General features: G+C 38.0%; 1 protein-coding gene across 1 annotated transcript in view; it reads left to right on the forward strand.

Moving 5' to 3' along the window:
- HEATR5A (HEAT repeat containing 5A) overlaps positions 1-23,515 on the forward strand; it is a 129,102-nt gene that overhangs the window by 76,955 nt on the left and 28,632 nt on the right. Inside the window, 7 exon segments of the mRNA XM_030559337.1 lie at positions 4,395-4,554; positions 5,923-6,112; positions 7,666-7,835; positions 13,305-13,443; positions 17,148-17,327; positions 19,421-19,657; positions 20,505-20,686. Of these exon segments, the coding sequence (XP_030415197.1) occupies positions 4,395-4,554; positions 5,923-6,112; positions 7,666-7,835; positions 13,305-13,443; positions 17,148-17,327; positions 19,421-19,657; positions 20,505-20,686 (1,258 nt within the window).

The following is a 23,515-nucleotide window of genomic DNA, read 5'->3' on the forward strand; positions in this document are numbered from 1 at the left end:
TTAAAAACCAAGGGTTTTTTTCTCAGACTTTTTCATTTTAAATTTCTGTTACTTTAAAACGTTGATCTCTCCAAGTAAATGCTTTCAAGTGTTGGTTTTTGTTTCTGTTTTTCTGTGATAATGGAAACATTTAGGCTCTGATTTCATTCTATAATTGGAAATTTTAAGTATTGTAAAGTTAAAAGGAAATGCTTAGATTTTGAATCCTCTAAGTGTAGGGACTGTCCTAATGTGTCTGGAGAGTGCCTAGCATATAATGAATGCTACCACAAATAAATAAGACCATACTGATTATGAAACTATCTAGGTTCTTGTTATACCTATTAGGACAGTGGTCTCTAACCTTTTTATGCCCAAGATCATGTTTTGAATTTAAGGGCAACCCAGGATCTACTCTGCCCCTTCCCCAAGGCCCTGCCCACTCACTCCACCCCAGCCTCCCTCCATCGCTCACTCTCCCCCATCCTCACTCACATTCACTGCTGGGGTAGGGGGTTAGGGTTTGGGAGGGGTGCGGGCTCTGGGCTGGGGCCGAGGAGTTTGCAGTATTGGAGGGGGCTCAAGGCTGAGCCTGGGGCAGGAGGTTGAGGTCGATGAGGGAGCAAAGGGTGCAAGCGCTGGGAGGGAGTTTGGGTACAGGAGGGGTCTCTGGGCTGGAGCAGAGTGTTGGGGTGCAGGAGGGGATATGGGGTATTATAAGAAAAATAAAGATAAAACACTTATTGGTGCCTAACTTAACAAACGATGTTAGATTTAAAGCAAAGTTTTCTCACCACATGTTTCAGCAGATAACTGACCAAACTCTCAGGTCACGACCCCTCCCCCAGAGTCCAACATCTCTTTTCTTTGTGTCTTCTGGTGCAATGAATGTGATGGGCAGGGAGAAAGAGAGGGCTCTCTTGAGGTGTCTGCCTCATTTTTTTTATAATTCTGTTCCCCCTTTTGAGAAGCATTTCCAGCTGGGAGCAAGGCAACAAATAGCCTGTGTGGAAGGAAACTCCATGCTGTTTCTTTGCTAAGATGCTTTTGTCCCCCTTCCTGCCAAAGAATGGCCACTTATAGGCAATGGTCCATCAGCCTTGTTTACAGCTGGCTGAGGCGTCCATTTGGCCATTGTTTCTGAGGAACTGGTTTAGCCTCTCCCTAGGCTTATCTGGAAAACATACTTTTAGTTTTGATTTCAGCTTATGTTTATAACTTCACATATAATGCTGCTATTTGCATTTTGCCGTGATATTATAGATGAGCAAATTACGAGTTTTTAAATGATACCTCACAAGACATGCCTTGTACAAAATTATTACAACAGTGTGTCGGGTGTGAACACGGCTATATTCTGTCACAGCCAGCGGTTACAGTTTATTGATTTACCAATAACGTGTGAATTTATTGGAGACAATATGCCTCAAATAGAAGGAAATCAGGATTGAAAGGAGTGAAGTAAGGAAAGCAGATAATTCTTTTACACTAAGATATAAACCAGTTTGTTGAGGAGGAAGATGGAAAGGATTTCTTCTCATTTCAAAATGCTGAAAACAGGTTTCCTTGTTTATTTGGACATTAAATGAAATTTTATTAGAGTAATAAGAGCAGAACATTGAGTTTGGCAAGTGAGACAATTTTATGCTACTTTTATTGTTAAAATGCAGCAGTGATGACCATTTAAGTCCCTATTCTAGGCCTTCAAGCAGCTCATCAGCAGTGTAATTCAGGAGCAATCTCTGTTCATCTCAAAATGGCAAAAATCAATGTGTGACCATGCCATAAAAATACTTGGGAAACAAAAAATTGCACTTGTTTTGTGCTACTGGTATCACTTACAGTGTAGCACAAAATGAGAATTTAAAGGAATGATTGAAGCATTTCACCCTGCATATAATTTCCTGAAAGATTTTGAACTCCTGCATGCACTGCTAGATATTGCAGTTGGAGAAATAAAAATAGAGGTTTGTTAATACAAGATGGTCAGTCATATATGAAAAATGACTTGATGATAGCTTCAAGTGCCCACACAAGGCACATTGATTCTTTGTCCAAAAAGAAAACCATAGAATGTGGTAGCAGGCTGTTGAAGGTGCCATATAATGTATAAAGAAAAATATGACAAATTAGTTCTCTTCCATTTGTTCAAACAATAAATATGTACAAGATAACTTTTCAGATGCAGTCATCCTAAACTTCTAATGTATGGGTGGGTATTCAGCGTACTATTTAAAATGTTCTGGTTTAAAAAGTAACGCCTAACAGAGTGTTAAAGCACATTTGGGAAGCTGGTTAACTGGAAAACACTTGAAGGAACTTTTTAGTGACTCAGCAGACTACAGTCTGATGACACTATTGTCACAGTCTCAAACTGGAAATCTGGCTAGATAATTAACAACAATAAAATGGAACCACATAAGGGCAATAATTGAAAAAGTGATTCTGAGAAGCTAAGAAATCTTTCCCTTACTTAGCTAACATGATTGATTCCAAGTACAGAGTTTGCAGCGTGGATACTCAGACTGTGGCTCTTTACAGCATATGATATTAAAACACTGTAATTTAATTAACCGATCAGAATGCTTTTACTATGTTGTTAAACAATTGTAGTTTATAAAATAATAGTACTTATTCATTTTGCTGTGAGAATAATAATAATTATATATTTCTCTAGACATACTATTTAAATATGAATATTTAGTACTATAGTAAATGAAACAATGAATTCACACAGAATTCAGAATTAGACAGAAAATATCATGTCATATTGCCTGTATATAAATTCATGGTAGGCCCACATCTTGAATACTGCATGTGGATGTGGTTGCCCCGTCTCAAAAAAGATATACTAGAATTGGAAAAGGTTCAGAAAAGGGCAACAAAAATTATTAGGGGTATAGAATGGTTTCTGTATGAGGAGAGATCAATAAGACTGGGACATTTCAGCTTGGAAAAGAGGCGACTAAGGGGGATATAATAGAGGTCTATAAAATGATGACTGGTGTGGAGAAAGTAAATAAGGAAGTGTTACTGCATCTCATAATAAAAGAACAAGGGGCCACCAAATGAAATTAATAGGTAGCAGGTTTAAAACAAACACAAGAAAATATTTTTTTCATGCAACACACTGTCAATCTCTGGAACTCCTTGCCAGAAGGTGTTGTGAAGACCAATACTATAACAGGATTCAAAAGGGAGCTAGATAGATTCATGGAAGATAGGCCATCAATGACTCTTAGCCAGGATGGGTAGAAATGGTGTCCCTAGCATCTGTTTACCGGAAGCTGGGATTGGGTGACAGGGCATGGATCACTTGATGATAACCTGTCTGTTCATTCCCTTTGGGGCACCAGCCATTGGCCACTGTCAGAGGACAGGATACTGGGCTTGATGGACCTTTGGTCTGACCCAGTATAGCCGTTCTTATATTCATGGATCGCACTACTGTGGCTCTTTTGAGTAATGTTGATCACTAATTTGGCTCCTGAACCACTGAGGTCTGAGTATCATTAGTTTACTGGCTGAATTCAGAGCAGGAAAAAGAGACTGAAACATAATCCTGAATTTGTTCCTTCTCTTTTTGAATGTAAAATTTAAGATCCAGATTAATTTGATCTATCCTGTATTTACAGAAGAGTTTGCATCACAGTTGCATCAAAATGGTGGAAGAATATGGAGGAAAAATTCAGAGGGCAGGGCTGTTGCATTAAAAATGTTGTCAATTTTAAAAGACCTATAATTCTGTCCAGCCAGTTCAGCTGAGTGTATGTGTGTCAAGAAGATTGGATTGGTTTGGTTGAAACTTTGTAATAGGCTAAATGTTGAAAAGCATTAAGTTCGTAAAAGGGTGTCAGTCCCTAACTGCACATACAAAAGAGAGGTAATCCTGTCTATGGAGTAGAATGAGGTCTTGCTATTGTACTCTTTTTTTTTTTTTTTTTTTGTAAGCTTAGAAATTTGCAGTCTTCTTAGTTTGGACAATGTTTCTGCTTTTGTCATGTTTGAAGAAATAACATGATTATGAAGTGAATAACATAGTGTGTGTTTTGTCCTAAATTTAATAAATCTTTTGTAGTTTTTTTAGTGGGTTTTTACCCCACAGAAAATAATCTTGTATATTACTGTTTCTAGGCTCAACGGGCAGAGTTAAAAGATTGTCAGCATATCCTAGCTAGTACCAGTTTTTCACAACCCTCTGTTTAAATTGAGAAATGCCCCTTTGTTATTTTGGGGCAACTCTGGGGTAGGAGATAAGCAGTACTAAAATGTCTTTACATATTCTGGCAACATAATGATTAACAAAATCTTTTGCTGATTGCATTCTGCAACCAAAGCACTGCAATCTACTATGTATAAAGATTACCTGGCAGTATTAGCTATGTAACAACTTTTTTTCTCCTTGAAATTAACAGGCTGAAATCTGCTAGGGATGTGGTGTCAAGAACAGGACATTCTTTGGCTCTGGGATCACTGTATAGATATTTAGGAGGAATAGGCTCTACTCAGCACCTGAATGCATGTGTTGGAATCCTTTATACCTTATCTCAGGACAGTACTTCTCCTGATGTACAGGTACTTCATCACATAATTCAAAAAATCTGCCCTCTCTTTAGATATTAAAACAGAACCAATTGTTTTTTGGGAGTAAAAGTTCTTCTTACATGTAAGAGGAGATTAGACAACAATTCCTTCAGCAGAATTCCTGAATTCATACTATTGTTTTGAATTTGATGTACATTCACCTAAATCTTGTTTGATTAGATAGTGCCTGTGTTTTCTTTTCATATGTATATCATTTTTTATGTCTGCAAAGCTGTCTGTTTCCTAGCACTTTTCTTTTATAAAGATGATGTAGTAAATAGCTTGAAGCTAGTGTGCTGCATTAGCTACAGGGACCAGCTTGGTCAGTTGAAAGCTTGCTTGCATGAGTCAAACCGTTGTGAAGATGAAGTCACATGGTTCATTCTGAGCTAACACGCCTTATGCCATGGTCCCTCTGGGAAAGATATTTTAATCACATGTTGAAATAAAAAGGGGTATACATCAAAACTCCTTAAAGTTAAAGTGAGGGGTGATTAAAACCCCCTACGTGCCCTTTTAAATAGACTGAATAGTAGGCTTAAATTTATCACCTCTATCTACTATCCTCCATACACAGAAGATCACTACAAAAGTAACATGTAATGGGTTTGAATGTAGGGCAAAGTGACTGAGATTAAGGCCTTGTCTACACTAAAGGGAAAAGTCAATCTAAGCTCCGCAATTTGAGTTACTTGAATAGCGTAACTCACATCGACCTAGCTTAGGTCTACTTACTGCAGGGTCCACACTATGCAATGTCGATCGGAGATGCTCTCCCATCCACTTCCGTTACACTTCTCAGTCTGGTGGAATGCAGGAGTCAACGGAAGATCGATCTGCGGTTGATTTAGCGGGTCTTCACTAGACCTGCTAAGTGGACCACTGATGCATTGATCACCACACATCAATCCCCGGTAAGTATAGACAAGCCCTTATGTAATATACTCTTCAGCAGTTCTGCCTTCATACTTGCTGTAACTCCATTATTCTTGCTCATGAAACAATTAAGAAAAAAATTTATATCTGCAAATTACCGCACTTAGTGGGGGACTAACATTACACTTAATCTAAAAAATTGGTTGTCATTGAGGTACTAATGATGACAGTGTTAACCAGTTGTGCCACTCCAAAATGTAGAATTTTTCTTACAGTGTTTATCAAAGAAGAGCCGGTTTCCAGATATTTTGTTATGAAGAAGAAATTGTCTGTAGTGTTTTCATCCATCCACTCCCTTTCCACATCAGAGCACTATTTGTACCCATATATTAATTTTTATTTTAATCACAGACTTCACAAAGCAGCTCTAGGGTTTAGTTTATTACATATAGGTGTGACATGCCTACATCTTTTATTTTACAGACTTGGGCCCTGCATTCTCTGTCACTGATAATAGATTCAGCTGGCCCGCTATATCATGTGCATGTGGAAGCTACCCTGTCTCTTGTTGTCATGTTGTTGTTGACTGTGCCTCCTGCTTATGCTGAAGTTCACCAGAGCCTTGGTCGCTGTTTAAATGCACTTATCACTATGTTGGGGCCAGAGCTGCAAGGTATGCATAAACAATATTGTCATATTTGTTTGATTAGGTAATTAGAACACTTAAACATAAGTGGAAACATTGCAGACAAACAGTGAACGTGTTCTAGGAACTTTCAGGAATCATTCAGACATTTTTTCTTGTGAATGAACTGTGAAGTAGTTTTTCATAGGCTATGCCTTTATGGGGCCAAGACATGGCGATAATTACCCTTCCAGGATAAGCTATTTTTTTTAAATACCCTTACCAGAATGTAGTCCTAAAAGCTTCTCATTGGGTTGAAAGTCCTTATACTTAGTGTCAAGACGTAGGGAATTGTATTTGAAAAATGGAGAACAAAATCCAGATTCAGGCACCTAAACAAAAATGGTCTGATTTTTCAGTGGAGCTCTGCACTCACAATACCCATTGAGTTCAGAGCTCAATACAGGCATTCTAGTACTTGTCTACAGAAGGAGGTTAATCCATTGCTTTTTGAGCCCATCAGATAATGTGCAATATGAAAGCCACACTAATAGCATGTACACAAATCTCCAGCATTTTTTGAAATGGCAACGACACCAGAGATCTATGGAGCCTGGGGAAACAAGGCAGGTACAGTGACTTGACAGGAAAAGCAACTGAAAGACTTCAGGGAAGACATTATATCTGGCCTTTCCCTGGGGGGGTTAATAGGGAATGTCAAGTCAGGCGCTATCAATTTCTTCTGTTGAGGCCCGGGTCCTGCAGACTGTTTCATGTGTGCAGACCTCATTGATTTTCATTAGGTTTTGTATGGATGCAGGGTTGTGTAAGACAACTTATAAAATCAGAGCCTTAGTTTCCTGCATCTGTAGCTGTTTCACTGCCTAAGTCCACTTCCATCCCACTGACTCACCTGCGAGTGTATTCCTTTTATTTATTATTTGCGTACTCTGTCATTGATAATAAATTCACCCAGTCCTTCATATGATGTGCATGTACTACCTTGATACATTTTACCTGCCTGCCAATCCCAGGCTTGATTAATCATTTAGTCCTTCTCCCCCACCCCTGAAATATTACCTTAAAAAAGAAAACACACCTTTTGTATTGGTATGGAAAATTCTACTGAATAAGTGTGCCAGTAGTCCAAAAAGTGGGGAGTGGGATCTAGAGGCTAGAGAAGAGAATTGTCAGGTCTTCTAAGTTTACCACTGACTCACTGTGTGACCTCTCTGTGCCTTATTGTCCCCCTCTGTTAACTGGTTATAATGCCTGCCTACCTCTCTGGTATTTTGAGGCCTTCTTGCTTGTTTGTAAGCTTAGAATCATAGAAAGGTAGGAAGGAACCTTTCCTTCTAGCCCAGTCCCCTGCACTGAGGCAGGACTAAGTTGACTGTGACTGTCTGTTTAAAGGTGCAGTAGAACTGCTAAGTATGATGATGATTATTCTACTTGACTGAATCGCTTGCAGAAACTCCTATGTGAATCATTTTATTAAGAGTGAATGCTTTGTATAATTATTCATATTTGTACCTATTTTTAAAAAAATAGAGGAAAATTAGTATGTTGGAAGTATTAAAACACTGTTTTTCTAACTGTAGGCAGTAATACTGCAGTTTCAACCTTAAGATCTTCTTGCCTCCTGGGCTGTGCGGTGATGCAGGATAACCCTGACTGCCTTGTTCAGGCTCAAGCCATCTCTTGCCTACAGCAGCTTCATATGTTTGCTCCACGACATGTCAACTTGTCTAGCCTTGTAAGCAGCCTATGTGTAAGTACAGCTGTGAAAATGTATTTTTCCCTGTTTTTAAAATTTTCAACCTTTGCCTTGAAACATAAAACATTTAAATAAATTTTCCTTAAACCAGCCTGTTATCAGTTGTTAAAATACATTTAATACTGTGTTTTAGCAATCAGTCATTCTTTAATAGGGTGAGGTGTTGTGTCTTTCATATGCACATGGTCATTCTCTCCTCTCCCCTTTCTATTTATCCATTTTCCTTCCTTCTGTTTCCTTCCTTCTGTATCTCTCCCAAGAGCATACCCGTTACTGAGAATATGTGCTGCCATTCTTACACAAGCCAAACTTTTGTTGACAAAATGTATGAGTTTTGGGTTTTGCCCACTTCTTAATTCTGGCCAGTATTTCTTCTCGCCTATGCGAGGTTAAGGTTTGTTGAAGTAACTGATTACTTCTCAATATTCAGTATAAGTAATATAATTATTTATACTTTTAAAGACGTCTATATTAGTTTACCTTCCCTTTCAGTTCTGTACTGCTAGTGAGCAGTTGTTGATGTGGTTCTGGTACTCAGGACAGCTGCCCCCTCTCACTTCAGTTTGCAGGCCTGAGTGATAGGCCACTTTTCAGGTCTGTCATCTCATTTGTAAAATATTATATATTACCTTTTAATTGCCATGGTAGCTGCCATGTCCCCAGAATTTGTTAAATCCAAGAAAGCAACTCTAATGCTAACATGGCTGGTCAGTTCTTCATAAGCAAAACAGGACGTACTTTCCACTAAGGTCACATCCACAGCACCAAATACAACCTCTACTTGCACAAGTATTGGGTGTCATAGTTCTATTTTTTTTCTTTGATCCTGTACTAGGACTGGAAGGGACCTCAAGAGATCATCTAGTCAAGTTCCTTGCACTCATAGCAGGACTAAGTATTATCTAGATCATCCCTGACATGTGTTTGTCTAACCTGCTCTTAAAAATCCCCAATGATGGAGATTCCACAACTGCACTAGTCAATTTATTCCACTTTGCCTATTATTCTTATATCTCAAGCTGTTTCCCACACAATAAAATGCCTGCTTCCATAAGAACATACTGTAGCAAGAGAAGGTTTTAAAAAGATTTGATCTACCCTCATTATGTATACATGATTTAGCTGGTTTCCCTGTAAAAGTTTTTTTCTCAGAAGTCAGAAAAAGAGTAAATGTTCTGGATTTTCTTGTATCTCTGCCTTGTCGGTCTTGGAGTCTTTAAGTGTTCTTTTGTCTGAACAGCTGTTGCATATCATTAGTAGATATACATTTTGGTTTCTTATGGAGTTCACATTTCTTGCATATATGTTTGAGGTTTTCGTAGAAATGTATCTGCAAGATTCAGAATGAGCCCCACACTACTATTGGGTTTAAGCGTGAGCCTGTTTATTTTGGGAGAATGCTACCTTTTAGGGATTCTTTTTTCTTCTCCCCCTTCCACTGTATTTTATCCTTGATCTTCCTTTCAATAGGTAAAAAGCATTTCCACTCATCTTTTATGAAAGCACTCCAGACTTAGGAGTTGCTGTCCTGTTGATCAACCAACTCATTAGAATTTCCATCTATTTGCAAATCTATGGAATGAACGTTTTGTCTGCTTCTGTTTACAGTAGTACCTCTCTAAACTGCATAAAAAATTGGTCTCTCAGCAAAGATTTCTCAGCAAAGATTTAATAATAGTGTGTTTGTAGTGAGGTTTTGTATTACGAAGACTTCATTGTTTTTACAGAATAATACTTCAATATACTTGTAAAATTGTTACAGTAAATTATGGAATACTTCGTAAATTAAAACTTACCTACACTTGTCAATTAAAAAGCAAAGTATATTTGGGGGGGGGGGTGTATGTATTCCTTTAAGTCCCAACCCAACAAGGAGTTTTACATGGGTATATTCTTGTGCCTACACCGAGTTCTAGTGAAATCCGGGACTCCACACAGTTGTAGATTTCTGTCTGCGAGGAGCTCATTGCAGAATCAAAGCCCTCCACACTAATACATACAGTTTAGTAATTGGCAATAGGTCTCTGTCATAATTATGAATAAGTGGGGTTTGATTTATACTTTTCTTATTTAGACCACATTCTGGCAGAAGTCACCATGCAGGTGGACCCTGAACCTGTGTTGAAACCTCATTGAACTCAGTAGAACTTTGTAGGGCATGCGGTCTGCCTGAAAAATTACCCTTGTTGTCTTAATAGAAGGCATGGACAGGGCACTGTTTTGGGATGTGGGAGACATAAGTACAATTCCCAGTTCTGCCACTGGTTTGCTGGGTGAGTTTGGGCAAGTATTTCTCCCTGTGCCTCAGTTTCCCCATCTGTAGAAGAAGGATGATACTGACCTTCTGTAAAGCACTTTAAGCTCTAAAGATGAAAAATGCTAAGTAAGAGCTAGGTGGTATTATATTTTAGTTTTGATACCACCATTCTGTGCTGAGCAATTATTTGTAACAGACAGGGAGGAAGATAAAGAGGCTCTTGTCAGAGAAACAGACTGTGTTACTGATGTCCATTGAGACACGCTAGTGAGGAGAGAGCTGAAAACACTGTTGCTGAGAGTGGTTACGTTAATTACCAATTCTAATTACGAATAATTATTTGGAGGGTTTTTTCCCTATTTCTCCAAGGCTATTGCCAATATATTGAAAATTTATGAGTTCAAACTTTATTTTAGAATGTTCTTAAAATATTGAATAATTAAAAGAGGACTTCTTATAAAAAAAAGTTATATAAAAAGAACATCATCATCCCACCTTCATCTTCATTTCCCCCTTCTCCCCTAGTCCCTACCCCTACCCCAAAACAAAATAAAAAAACGGCGTCTTAGAATTTTCTTCCTTTAGAAAGAGGATTTTCTTACCCAGGGCTTTGCGTCTAACTGCATGGTACTTAACATTCTCTATCAAGTTCTGGCAATTAAATACTTGGTTGTGGAAATAACCTTTTGTATCTAGTGATGACTAATATTAATTTTACAGCTAACTTTACAGGTACACACTACGTTCTTATTTATGCATCTCATATACATAGGATGGCTGCATAGGGGGGATGCTCAGGTTTTCAGCTATAGGACCCAAAAGAAAACATGTTCAAATACAAAGATATATAATAGTTTCAGTGACCTTTTTCAAGAGCTGCTTTTACATTTATTTTAACCAACGAGTTTTATGGGCTGTGGGCGTACATTTTAAAGATGTTCAACATTATCTGATGAGGTATCTGGACTAAGCAAATGAGGTTTTTGTGGAATGTTTGTGATAAGACTCTGAATTTAATATTCTGAATTTACGTTTTATGGTTTCCTTGCTGTAGTGAGTATCATTGTGGTAACTGTATTTTGATTTTGTCATGACTGGTTTGTCATTTGTTTTTGTGCAGGAGATCTTGTTGGATAATTCTGTGTTGGTAGGTCCCTGTGCCTTGTTAATCCTAAAATTTCAGCAGTTTGCAGTGGCGTTTTTTATTTCCTCCTGTCTCTCTCTCTGTTTAACCATTAATGTAAAGTAAAATATCTTTAGCATGTCAAATGATGTTCATCTGGTATCATCCTAACCAAATCCCTTCTAACCTTCGGCAGCTGGCACATGTGTTTCATTTTGTGCACTTAATTTTGCATCTGTTTGACTTTAACATGTCCAATGCAGAAATGGTTTAAGTTAATTTTTGTGTGTTGCTTGCATTGTGTGTGTTCCCTTTTTCCCTACTTAAAATGTGGGAGAATGAGAGATATGAAGAATGTGTCTCTCACATTTCCCAGTAGCCTGACTTGAATGCTCTGTCCTTCCCTATAAAAAATATCTGGTGAGCTGCAATTTTAAGCATGCCAGATTTCCAGAAGATGTGGCCTGCGTAAATAAGTGTTGCATTAAAGATTCAGTTGTACCCTTTAAAATTTCAGTTAAAGTATCTTGCAGAGATACTAATTGACTCATTTATTTTACAAAAGAATTGTTATTCAGAGCAAATCTTTGTATCTATTAAGTATATAATTCATAATAAGTTTTGCAGATTCGCATGCATAAGCATACGAAAGCAGGAGAGACAAATTAGTTTTAAATATAATGAAACTGAGATTCCATATCACTTATTCTTTGTGTCTTTAATTTTATTTTTAATCTCATTTTGAGTGACTGGCTTATCAATGAGAAATGAGGAGCATGACCCCTCAGCAAAGGTTCTCTGCAGAAGACTCAGCTCTGTCCTTTTTCAGTTACCTTAGAACAGAGGTTTTCAACCTGTGATCGGTCTGCAGACTATGTCTAAGCGGTCCACAAAAAGGTCGTTACAACAGAACAGTGGTTTTCGGCCTGTGGTCTGCAGACCCTTGCAAGTCCACAGACTATGCCTAAGATTTCCAAGGGGTCTGCACCTGCATTGAAAATTTTTTAGGGGTCCGTAAATGGAAAAAAAAGGTTGAAAACCACTGCATTTAGGTGACACATAAGGGTAGAAGGTTACTTAATTGTAAAGGATAACCTCTTTATCTTCCATATACTTAGATACATGCTCATTTTGGTTGTTTACTCGTTATAACCTAAACTTGGATTACAGTAAATTGTATAAACATTAGTCTAGTTACCGTGTCTAGCCACTTGACAAGTGTAGTGTATCTATGGATTACTTTCAGGATAGTCTTAAAATTTGGGGGGGGAGGGGGGGAGAAGAACCTCAGGTGCAAGACTTGGTTTCTTTAAAGTTGTTTCCTTGCTCCAGGAACAGTATTTATGTTGGCATTGGCTTTGAACACAAAAGGCAGAGTCTGATCTTGTGATGTTGAAGTAATGATGCTTTAAACAGCCATGTTGGAGAATGGTTCAGGAGAGCTGACTTGTCTCCACACGACATGCCCATCCCTAACCCTGACCTTCCCCAAAACAAACAACTACAATTTAGTTGGACTATATTTTCAAAAGAAACCTTGTTCAGCATCCATTTATTATTCTCTTTGCCCTCTCTCTTACAACCTCACTTTCATGCACAGACCTTGGAATTATTTGAGCTTGGTTTTCCCGTCCTTAGTTGTGTCGTAATTTTCTTTCATCATTCCTAGCTCTCTATGATGGTGATATGAGTGGAGTTCCTTTGGACTGAGTTTTCATACCACACTGTAATTTTGTACTCTGGATAAGAGTAAAATAGTCATTCATTTAGATCACTATTCAGCTTTCCTTCAAGTCACTGAAATTTTTTTCACTGACTTCAGTGAAAGATGGATATGACTGGCTCTGTTGGATAATTTCACTGAGAGAACTTTAAAATTACTGTGGTTACCAAAGCATTTACAATATTGTAAACTTTTCATTTTAGATCTACAAAGGTACGCAAAATAGGACAGTTATTTGGTGATGGTCTTCACAGTCTACTTCATAACAGTGATCAATCAGAAAGCACTGGACTATTGCTGTTTTGGGTAGCTGCTACAGAGGTTGTGAGCCATCTTACTCTCTTTGTTTGCATATTTCAGGTGAATCTCTGTAGCTCCTACTTGTTGTTGAGACGAGCAGTACTAGCTTGTTTGCGTCAGCTAGTGCAAAGAGAAGCAGCTGAGGTATCAGAACATGCTGTTGCCTTTGTTAAAGACTGCAGAGAAGACTTCACTCCAGGTAATGTATGTCCTTGAGAGTGCAGTGCTGGACTCGTGCTGAACTTGGATTGTTACGCATCCTCCCTTCTAAATTAAACTGAGATGACAGATTATTTGTTCTGTAGCATTTTAAAAAACCTTTAACTCAAAATATTTATTTCTACTAAAACATGATATTTATATGGTTATTTTTGTTGAAGCTTTTTAGGCATTTCCCAGTGATAAAACAATGCTAACAGCAGTGTTGCCAAGCTTCACAATTTTGTCATAAGTGTCATAATACTTGGTGTTTTTCTTAAAGCCCCAACTCCTGGAGCCATCCAAGAGAACAAAAATCTCAATTTTCATTTAAAAAAAAAATGTTTCTAGCCCCCATCGTTGCAGAGAAGAGCTAGAAAATGTGTCCTGAGTGCACCCTAACTGTGACCATAACCAAATAGTAGATGATAAAAACATTTTTTAAAATTGTGATCTTTAACTTAATCTCCTGATTTTCTGGAACCTTACTCATGGTTTTTGAAAGCTTTGGGTTGACAGTACTGTAACACTGCAATAGTGAATTAATATAAATGTGCCAACAACTTTAGGTCAAGGTTTTTAAAAAGGGGTTCCATATTCCATTGTACTAGGTGCTATCTACGCACACAAAGTCAGTTCTTGCCCTCCCAAAACCTACAATTTATTTGAGCATGTAAATACAGTAAAGAGTCTGGTTTACAGAAGTGCTAAGCACCAGGTGTCATATGTACTGCATATGTGCAAGTTCGTCAGCCAGCTTCCATTGCATCTTTGAAGTTTTGGTGGAAAAGGAGGAAGCCCCGAAAGAGACCTAAAGAAATTTTAAATTATTTTTATTTGTTAAATTGGACCATGGGCTTATCTGTATGAATTTTACTTTGTGGCAAGTTGGGATGTAAATGTACACCACAGCAGCCTCCCTTACACTAAGAGCTTGTCAACATAGTGTGTCTGTGTGTAATACAGGGGTATGATTTCTAAAGCAGGCTAACATGTTGTGCGTTAATTGGTCCAAATAGACGCTGCTGGTGCACACTAATATTTACTGTACCTATCTCAGAGAGATTATGTGAGAATGTTATTTTAACATTTAGCAAGCCTCTTTTTGTGCAGTACAGGATTACACCATAGGTGAATTTAGTTCAAGGCCCACTTTAAGTGGTGATTTGTAAATTTAGTGATATTAAGCAAATAAGAATAATCAAATGTCGGTAATAACTGAGGATTTTCAGACGACTGTGTATTTTGTTACTATAATGTTCTTTCAGAGCTGTTTTTGTAGATGGAGAATCATTTAACCTTAACTTTGTAGCCTGAACAGTTTTTGCTCTGGTAATTATCATCATCACAGGTTCTTCCCTTCTGGCAGCTACACAGATGATAGCTGTTGAGTATGGAATCAATAGGGGATATATAGATAAATACTTTACTTAACATTAGAACAAGTCCACTCATTAATATAACTAAACAACATAAAGAGCTCTTAGGATTGTAAACTTACTCACATACGCCTAAGATATGGGAAAACAAAGATAGAATCAGTAAGTGGAGCATATCAGAGAACAGGTCCTGATCCAATTGACAGTGTTTCAGAAACCTGATGTACCTAGAGTACAGGAAAGTATCCAGTGTTCGGGTTTTTTGGGTGGTGGGGAGTGTGTACCTTTGGATTATATAACCCACATGGATCTATGGCCATATTTTCCCATTTCTATTACCATAAGAAACTTAGGCCTTCCCTTTTGTCTGTGTGTGGTGTTCTGGGTGACATACTTAGGCTTTGAACTACAGACAAGCTATTCACATCAATTAACCACTTTATTTATTAAGAAATTATCTCTATAGTTACATAGTTGCAAAAATCCTTTTTCCCCCCCTCCCACTCCATTTTAGGCTTATTTATGCAACTACAGTGAAACCCCGCTATAATGCCATGATTGGGGTCCAAAAAATTCGATCACAATAAATGTGGGGTCACGTTACAGCAGGGTTATGGAAATTACCATTTCAAGCCGATCAGTTTCTCTTGGGCAGAAAACGACTTGCGTTTGTGAACTGCCCATAATGGTAACTGAAAGGGTGTAGCAATAAACAGTGACAGCACAAGCTAATCAACCTATTAAATGAACCAGCACCAGCCTGAGAGTGGCTGGGTTTGGACTTTGAAAACCGGAGTTTTGGGACCTGGCAGAGTGGGGCTGGAGTGGATCTCAAGAAGTGTGGAGGGGAGGGAGAGCTGATTGCAGTGTTTGACACTGAGGAGTTGCTGATATTCAGAGCTGAGTTCGTGCCACTGTTTCTGTAGCATCCCTCCCAGCTGTCAGCCTGCTCCAGCAGCAGGGGCTCTCAGCCATGCAGCGAAAGAAGGAAACACTTGGGGAGAGTAGGGGAGACGTGCAAGGGCCAGAGGAAGAGTGAGGAGCACCTGGGGAGGAGAATGGCTCTTCTCACCAAAAGGGAAAGCGGAGTTCTGAAGCTTTTTTTGGTTTAGGGCAGCCGGAGCCATCTTATGATCGCGTTGTATCCAAATTCGCGTTATCGTGGGGCACGTTGTAGTGGGGTTTCACTGTATGTGGTGTACTCGTCTTTCTATGCTTGTCTGTCACACAGCATGAGAAGACACAAATATATGACCTTGGGTTAAGCCTCTGGACCTACTTTGACTAAAAATCAGGCCTTCCACATTTGGCCTCACAATAAATAAATGTTGCCTTTTTAGCATAGCAAATCCTAATTCTCATTATTTAAATTCCCCTACTTGTGTTCAGCACATTTCACTCTACTAATCAATATAAAACTGTTAGCATTAGCAACATTAAAATATAAATTGTGAACTTGATACCCTATGATCTCTACCAATACAAATTCAAAGTTGAAACAGGGTCATAGGTCAGCAACTTCAAAGTTAACAAATTTTTTTTAAGTGTTTAGATACCAAAGGGATAGGCACAGTATGAGAACCAGAGTAGAATAGAATGCTGTCAGAAGAAGCATTTCCTGTTGGTCATGGATTCAATTTACAATTAATTAAAAACGCGTTAACTTGAAATCACTGCTACTTCTCTTTGCTCCTTCCCCTCCTGGCTGTATTGGTGGCGTGAGTTTCTGACTACAGAGCCTCACCATAACTCTCTTACTGGATGTTATTGATGTCTAAGGCCATTTTCAATCTTGTACTTTTGTAATCATTACAGTAAATTCTAAGCAAACTATTGAATGACTAATTACATTAAAAAAACCTTAATAACCTGCTACATATTCAAAAGCTAATAACAAGGGTTAACAGACAATGAAGAATTATTCAGAAAGTAAAACATTAACATGGATATAGGGATTTTAACCAAGTAGCTAGAGCTAAACATTAACGTCCCCACTGGAGTGGATTCTAGTAAATCAGCTTAACACAGAGCAACATTCACATTGGACAGGCATTTCATGACCCTGGGAAAAGCTAGAAAAATTACTGGAGTGCAGTTCAATTGGGGCAATATTGAATAATGTGGTGTTCTTAAAGTTGGTTTTGTACCCAGACGGCATGGCATGAGAACTTTAAGCAATTATTTTAAGTGTTTCAAGACCAGATATTTTTTGTTTGCAATATATGACTTATGTAAATATTAAGTACTGTAACTGAATTTCTACACCCCTGTATTATGGCAATTTTGTGATGCATACCACTCAGATGATAGACTGTATTCGTAACAGACATTAACATCAGAGAAGTTGGCCTGGAGGGAGCATTGCTGAGCTTGCTGGACAAAGAATTGGATCAAAGACTTTGCCAAGATATCAGAGAGACCCTAAATCATATGCTCACATCAGTGGCAGTGGAAAAGCTCTCGTTCTGGCTGAAGCTTTGTAACGATGTTCTTGCTGCCTCAGCTGGTAAGTGCTAACATATTCTAGCTGGGAATGTAATAAAAACAAGGCCTACAAATATGATCTCTGCTTTACAGGAGAGAAATAATCAGTCTCATCTCTTAGAAGTGTACAGATAGTGAAAAAGTGTATTACTGCTATTTATTTTAAATTATTTGACACTTAAAGTTTTTTCCCTAGAATGGGAAATTACTTGATCTTTCCTGACTGCCTTTTGCATTCTGAAAAGGGCTGGTGAACAGTAACTCTTTCCATGACTAGTCATATCCTACTTGATGAAAGGCTTGAGCCACAAAGTTCAAATTTCCACAGACTTTGGAATGGAACATATCGTCACATCTGAGATAATTTTTCAGGCTAGTCATTAATACTAGTGTATAGTGTGTGGATTCCTTTTCAATTAATCTTTAGTTGCTATAAAGCAACATATGCTGAGGATCTTGTGGTATTGGTCATGTGCATGTTATGCAGCTGTGCTTGTACATAATGAAATTTATAGTCCACACCCATACAATTAGTAGAGGCTGGGTTAGCTCTAAACAAACAGAGAAAATTATACATCAGTAGCAAGACTGCTTCCTGAAATGTGTGATATAAAATTAATCTTGACAGGCCCTTTTGCTTCGGTCTTGATTCTGTTGTGTTGTCAATCAGTGGCTGTTCTCAGTAAATAAATAAGAGCAACTAAAATCTTGAAAACCTACAGTCTTTGAAATGATCTGCTGAAATGTACTCATACAAAAATTGTCTGCTGTCTTTTTCTACATTTCTGTTATGCTTTAATGGCATTCTGGTATTCAGAACATTCAGTAAAAATCATTTTTCAACCATAGTTCAATAGCAAGTCAATCCTTGTTTTTATAAAGGATAATAACTGATAACAATAAATTTATAAAATCAAGGTTTCATAATAGATTTTAGTTTTCAGTATTGAATTTTGGACATAGGACAAGATATGAGTTTTTGGCAACATGGAGGTTTGGAAAAGATAATGTTCAGAAATTTGGGGTTTACCTCTGGTCCTAGATTTTATTTATTCTCATAGCAGAAATTAAAATGCAGTAAACACTGGGGCTGTGAGGCCCTTCGGGGTCCAGAAGAAAATTCCCTTTAGCTATTGGCTCTCTGTTATTAATGGAGGAAATGATGCAGAGCTACGCTTCTAAATGAATAATTCAGAGCAGGTTGAACGAGTTACCCTGCTGAATATTCTGAAAGGACTGAATTCTAAGAATGGAGAACAAATGAGGAGGAGGAACTACAAAGATAAGCTCTTGGGGAATATTGGATTCAGGTAAAAGCTATGCCCCCCGAAAGAATCAGTTTTGATTTAAACCATTTTGACTTTTATTTTGGTTTATTTTATGCTGGCTAGTTGTACACGAAGAGAACAACCTGCAATCTGGGACACTGATAGTTTCTGTTGGGTCTTAACTCTTTCCTAGGATTTGTTTTGTTTCATTCATAAATCAATGTGGTTTGGGTTTGCTTTCATAATACTGACTTTGGCCGTCCTAAAAAGATTATTTAAGAAACAGAAGATAGTTTTGGGCCATTTGCCTTTTTATTCTAGCTCTCGGTTCTCCAACTGAAGTGGGCAGTGTTGATTCTGAGGAGAGAGATAAACGTGTTAAAAAGTTATCTTGCAAAATCTACTGTAACTTTTCAAGTGAATAATTGTAATAGTAATAAGGAATATTTAGTTTCTTCATGGAGATGTCCTACAAAATAGCTTTTGGTGCAGATACCAACATGTACTAATATCATCAGGACTACTTTAACCCTAAAGCTCAGTAACATGTAATCTGCCTTGAGTCTAGTAACATGATCAAGCCATGACTGCAGAATATCTTGAGACAAAATTATTGACCACCTTATGGTACTAACTGGAATAAGTAATCAATGGAAGTAGCGGCCTGGTCATCTTCGAGGGCTAGTGAGATTAGGTGCTGCAGGAATCTTAAAAGCCACTGCATACTTTCTACAGTTTCTAGACCCATTAAGCTGTTAAAGGCTAGCATTTTCAGGGCAGTAATGTGTTTGAATTCCTTCAGTAATCAGTTGTATTCCTTCCCTTTTCGGTGTTTTTAAAAATATAGATTTCACCTCAGTAGCTTCAGTGGATACTACCCAAGAAGAGGAGGGAACTAAAGAGGATGATGATGTGTTAACCTCTGAAACTGATGAGAGATCCCACCCTTTCACTAATCCAAAATGGTCCACTAGAGTTTTTGCTGCAGAGTGTGTTTGTAAAATTATCAGCCACTGTGAAAATGCAGGCAGGGCACATTTTGACATAACACTGGCTCAAGAAAGGAAACAAAGGGATTCAAGAGGTATGTGTTATGCTAACTGAGATACCGAAAGAATTTTATAGAGTGCAAAGAATACTTAACATTTATGTTTTAACATTTGGTTACTTAAGGGAAATTCATTATAGATTTCTTCATAACCTTTATTGCAGCCTTCAGTTAAAATGATTAGAAGCCTGTGTTCATTCAGGTACAGAGCAATGGTGAATTAGTCATAATATTAGCATATAATTGCAGTGTTGACACACACTTACCCAGCTGTTGTAGCGTGACATGCAAATGGGGTGCCATTGTTCCTATAGAAAACATTGGTAACTAGAAGCAATAACTGGTGCCTGTGTACTGCAACACAATTTTGTAATCTAGAAATATCCAAGAAAACTAGTGTCAGTGCTCTGTTTATTCCGTAATCTGCATAATTACCAATGAACACACCATTAATTTTCTGTGCTTCCCCATGCTGATCTGAAGATGTTGATGCCTCAAAATCTCTATGGAAATCTGCCTCAGATATAGAAGTTTTTATTTCCTTCAAAATTTTATCTTAAAATGGAAAAATATCAGCTGATACCATTACATGATTGTGGAATAGACAAAAAGTGCTCATTTGAAAGCAAAGGGAACTCCTCTATAGATTCTCTGGGGGAGTAAGGGCTCCTGTTTAGGATCCATTATACGGTAGTACTCACAAGTCACGTGCTCCTGGATATAAACAACCCCTTAAAGGAAATGCATATGGTAAAGTAGAAAATAAATTTGAATGCTTTGGGGCCCAACTATGTAAAAATAGAAACAATTGCACCATCTTTAATATAAATTAGACTTTAGAACAAGTTTGTTTTTATTAAATGTTTTTTTCTTTTGTCACCAGATGACTTTTTGGTATTGCATTTAGCTGACTTGATCCGCATGGCTTTCATGGCTGCCACAGATCACAGTGACCAGCTCCGTCTTTCTGGGCTTCAGACATTGTTAGTTGTTGTTCGGAGGTTTGCTTCTGTTCCAGAACCAGAGTTTCCTGGTCATGTAATTCTGGAGCAATATCAAGCCAATGTAAGCACCCATTGATTATAGAATTTTATATACAAAGTGGACACTTTGATAATGAAGAGAAAATATTCAGTAGCTAATTCTGTAATCAGGGTTCAGTTTGTCACTAAAACGGTTTTATTTATTTTCGCTTTAGGGTTGAAACTTTTCTGTGCTTGTTTCGACCAAAGATTTTGGGTTTGAAAGCAAACTCTGTTTTGTTTTTGAACATGGCGAATGAAAAAGTGAAGACGTTACATTGTAATTTTTTAAAATAACATTTATAGGTGTGTCTACAATACGATAGGTGCATTTCAAATCTAAGGAAATGGTAAAAACCAAAAACTGTGCTCAAGTAATTTAGGTTCCAAATTTTTACAACTTCAAACTTAATGAACATAGTCCTCGATGAGGAAAAGTCATTGGATAGATCTGATATACATAACTAATAAGTCTTGCAATGTCCCTTAAATCCTTATTATCCAACCATAACACAAGCAAATGAGTATTCAACCCTCCCTATCAGTGCTAACCCTCACAATCCTCATTTCTCCAAAAGCCTGTGAAAATAGACAGGCTTCACAGTGACCTAAAGATCAACAGATTCGGGCTACACCGAGGATGTGAGAGTAAGTTCCAAAGGTACTCTCCTCCCAGCAGCCTCTCTTCTCCTTTAAACTGAGGGAGCTCCAGTCAAAGGACCTCTGTTGAGTTAGTGTTACATGGAGAGGGAGGCAGATAGGAAGCCATTTAGGGCTTTGTAAGCTATAACTAACCCCTTTAAGCTCCACTTGGTAATCAATAAGTAAGCCACTCTAGATAACAAAGCACTAGTGTAAATGTTGTCATAATGAGATATCCCACTTATAAATAGATTGCTGTATTGTTGCTTGAGTTTTGGTTTCCTAAAATATTTTATGGTTTAGTTTCACAAAGAGACCCTTGCAGTCATCTACTCTCAAGGTGACAAAAGTGTTGGCTGCAATAACAAGGTCCATTTATGAAAGAGAAAGTTGAAACCTTCTACCTGTTGTTGATGAAAAACGCTGTCATGGTCATTTCTCTGGCCAACTAATCTAATTAAACCCTCACACTACACTGCACACTCACATCAAAAATAACAGACATGTATTCTATATTAAGGCACAGATATAACTTCTGCCATATTTTTCAGTTTATATCCCAATCCACCAGCATCACTTTAATTTTATCTGGGTCGATCCTTGGCTAGCTTCCATACTCGTCTCTAACAGACATTACATAGGGCACTTAACTACACCATCTGGACTGGTAGAAATGAACACACACAACTTTGTGTTACCAGAAAACTTAAGGCTTTGTAGCCCATTTCTCCTTCCTAATGTGCCCTGATAGTCCTCTGGATGAGTGGTGAGAGACCCCGTAGAATCTCACGTTGACATGTCCAGCAACAGGCAGCAAGAAAAGAAATTGGCCATCTGTTCCTGCCACGTAAGACAAGTCAACAATACTTTTTTGATCAATGATATCAGTGACCACTGATGGATCTGATAATATTGGTATGGGCACGTGGTCTTCATTTAATATGCTGAGGATTTCATCTAATGATGTAACCAGCTTTTGCTTTTTGCTGTACTCCAGCCTCCTCATAAAATGATAGGCATGCAGGAGATCCGAAACAATGAGATACCCTTAGAGTTGTGTCACCATAACCTGTTCAATAATATTTAACCAGAAAGAAAAGAAGATAGATATAAGACAACCATTTGGCAAGATTTTCAACATCAAACAATGGCTTCTTGAGCAAAGCCCACACAGAATTCTTTAAAGGAAGCCAGCAGCTTGCCCCCATTCAGGAAGGAGTTACCCATTTCTACTTGTTATAAATCCAGCTCCTCTCTGTTGGTTTGCACCAGCCAAGATGGGTGTAGGTCTGAAACACACAGGCTCTGGCCTGAAGTACTCCCCATATATCTGCTGCCACAGAAAGTTAAACTAGCAGAAACTCCATCTGGATTATCTGTCCACAACAAATTTGAAGATAGAAACTTTACCGATACCCTGGAAACAAATTAATGCTCATTTGTATCCTGCACAGCATTACTTAAGACTTCAAAAAAAATCTTTGACACGATTAGTCATTCAGCATGAGATCTGCGTGGCAAAATTTATAGTGAAATTTGATCTTTGACTGCAAGAAGCATTTCAGTCTCTGGGTCTATAGAATGAATGGTTTAAGCAACTAGCAGGATATTTTTTCAATAGGAATCTGGTCTATAAAATAAGTGATTCTTTTAAAAGGAAATTTTGAAAAATTTGCACAGTTTCATAAATGTTTCTGTTCCTTTGGGGAGCGGGAGGGAGTTAAGATGAGCAGCTTTAGGATCAAAGAATCAGCTTTCGAAAGATCTAGTATAAGGCAGAAATTTGAAGAAGAATTTCCTAACTACAGAGACCAGTACTTAGATCAGGTTTTATCTGTTTAATAATTTTCTTACAGCAGCACCCAGAGGCCCTAGTGAGCCTCCCTCCATGTGCTAGGTGCTGTACAAGTTCATATATACATTCCCTGCCCCAAAGAGCAGTACATCTTAAGTTTAAGTTCTCATACACAAACTTAAGCGCAATGTATCTTAAGTTCTTCTACAAGAACCTTTTGAATCATCAGGGAAAATTTCTCTTGAGTTGCCTTCAGTGAAAGCGGCCCTCAGCACTAAGGATTGGTGAAATCAATGTGCCTTGATCAGTGTCACTCCATACGTCATTGTTTGTGAAATGGGTGGGGTTTGTGTTCTGTCTCTACTCCCACAGGTACACAAGTTAAAATCTGTTTGTGCTAATTATTAATATTGTGCTGCTTTCTTTTTCTTAAAC

This window comes from Gopherus evgoodei, chromosome 4, assembly GCF_007399415.2.
Source record: "Gopherus evgoodei ecotype Sinaloan lineage chromosome 4, rGopEvg1_v1.p, whole genome shotgun sequence".
NCBI lineage: Eukaryota > Metazoa > Chordata > Testudines > Testudinidae > Gopherus > Gopherus evgoodei.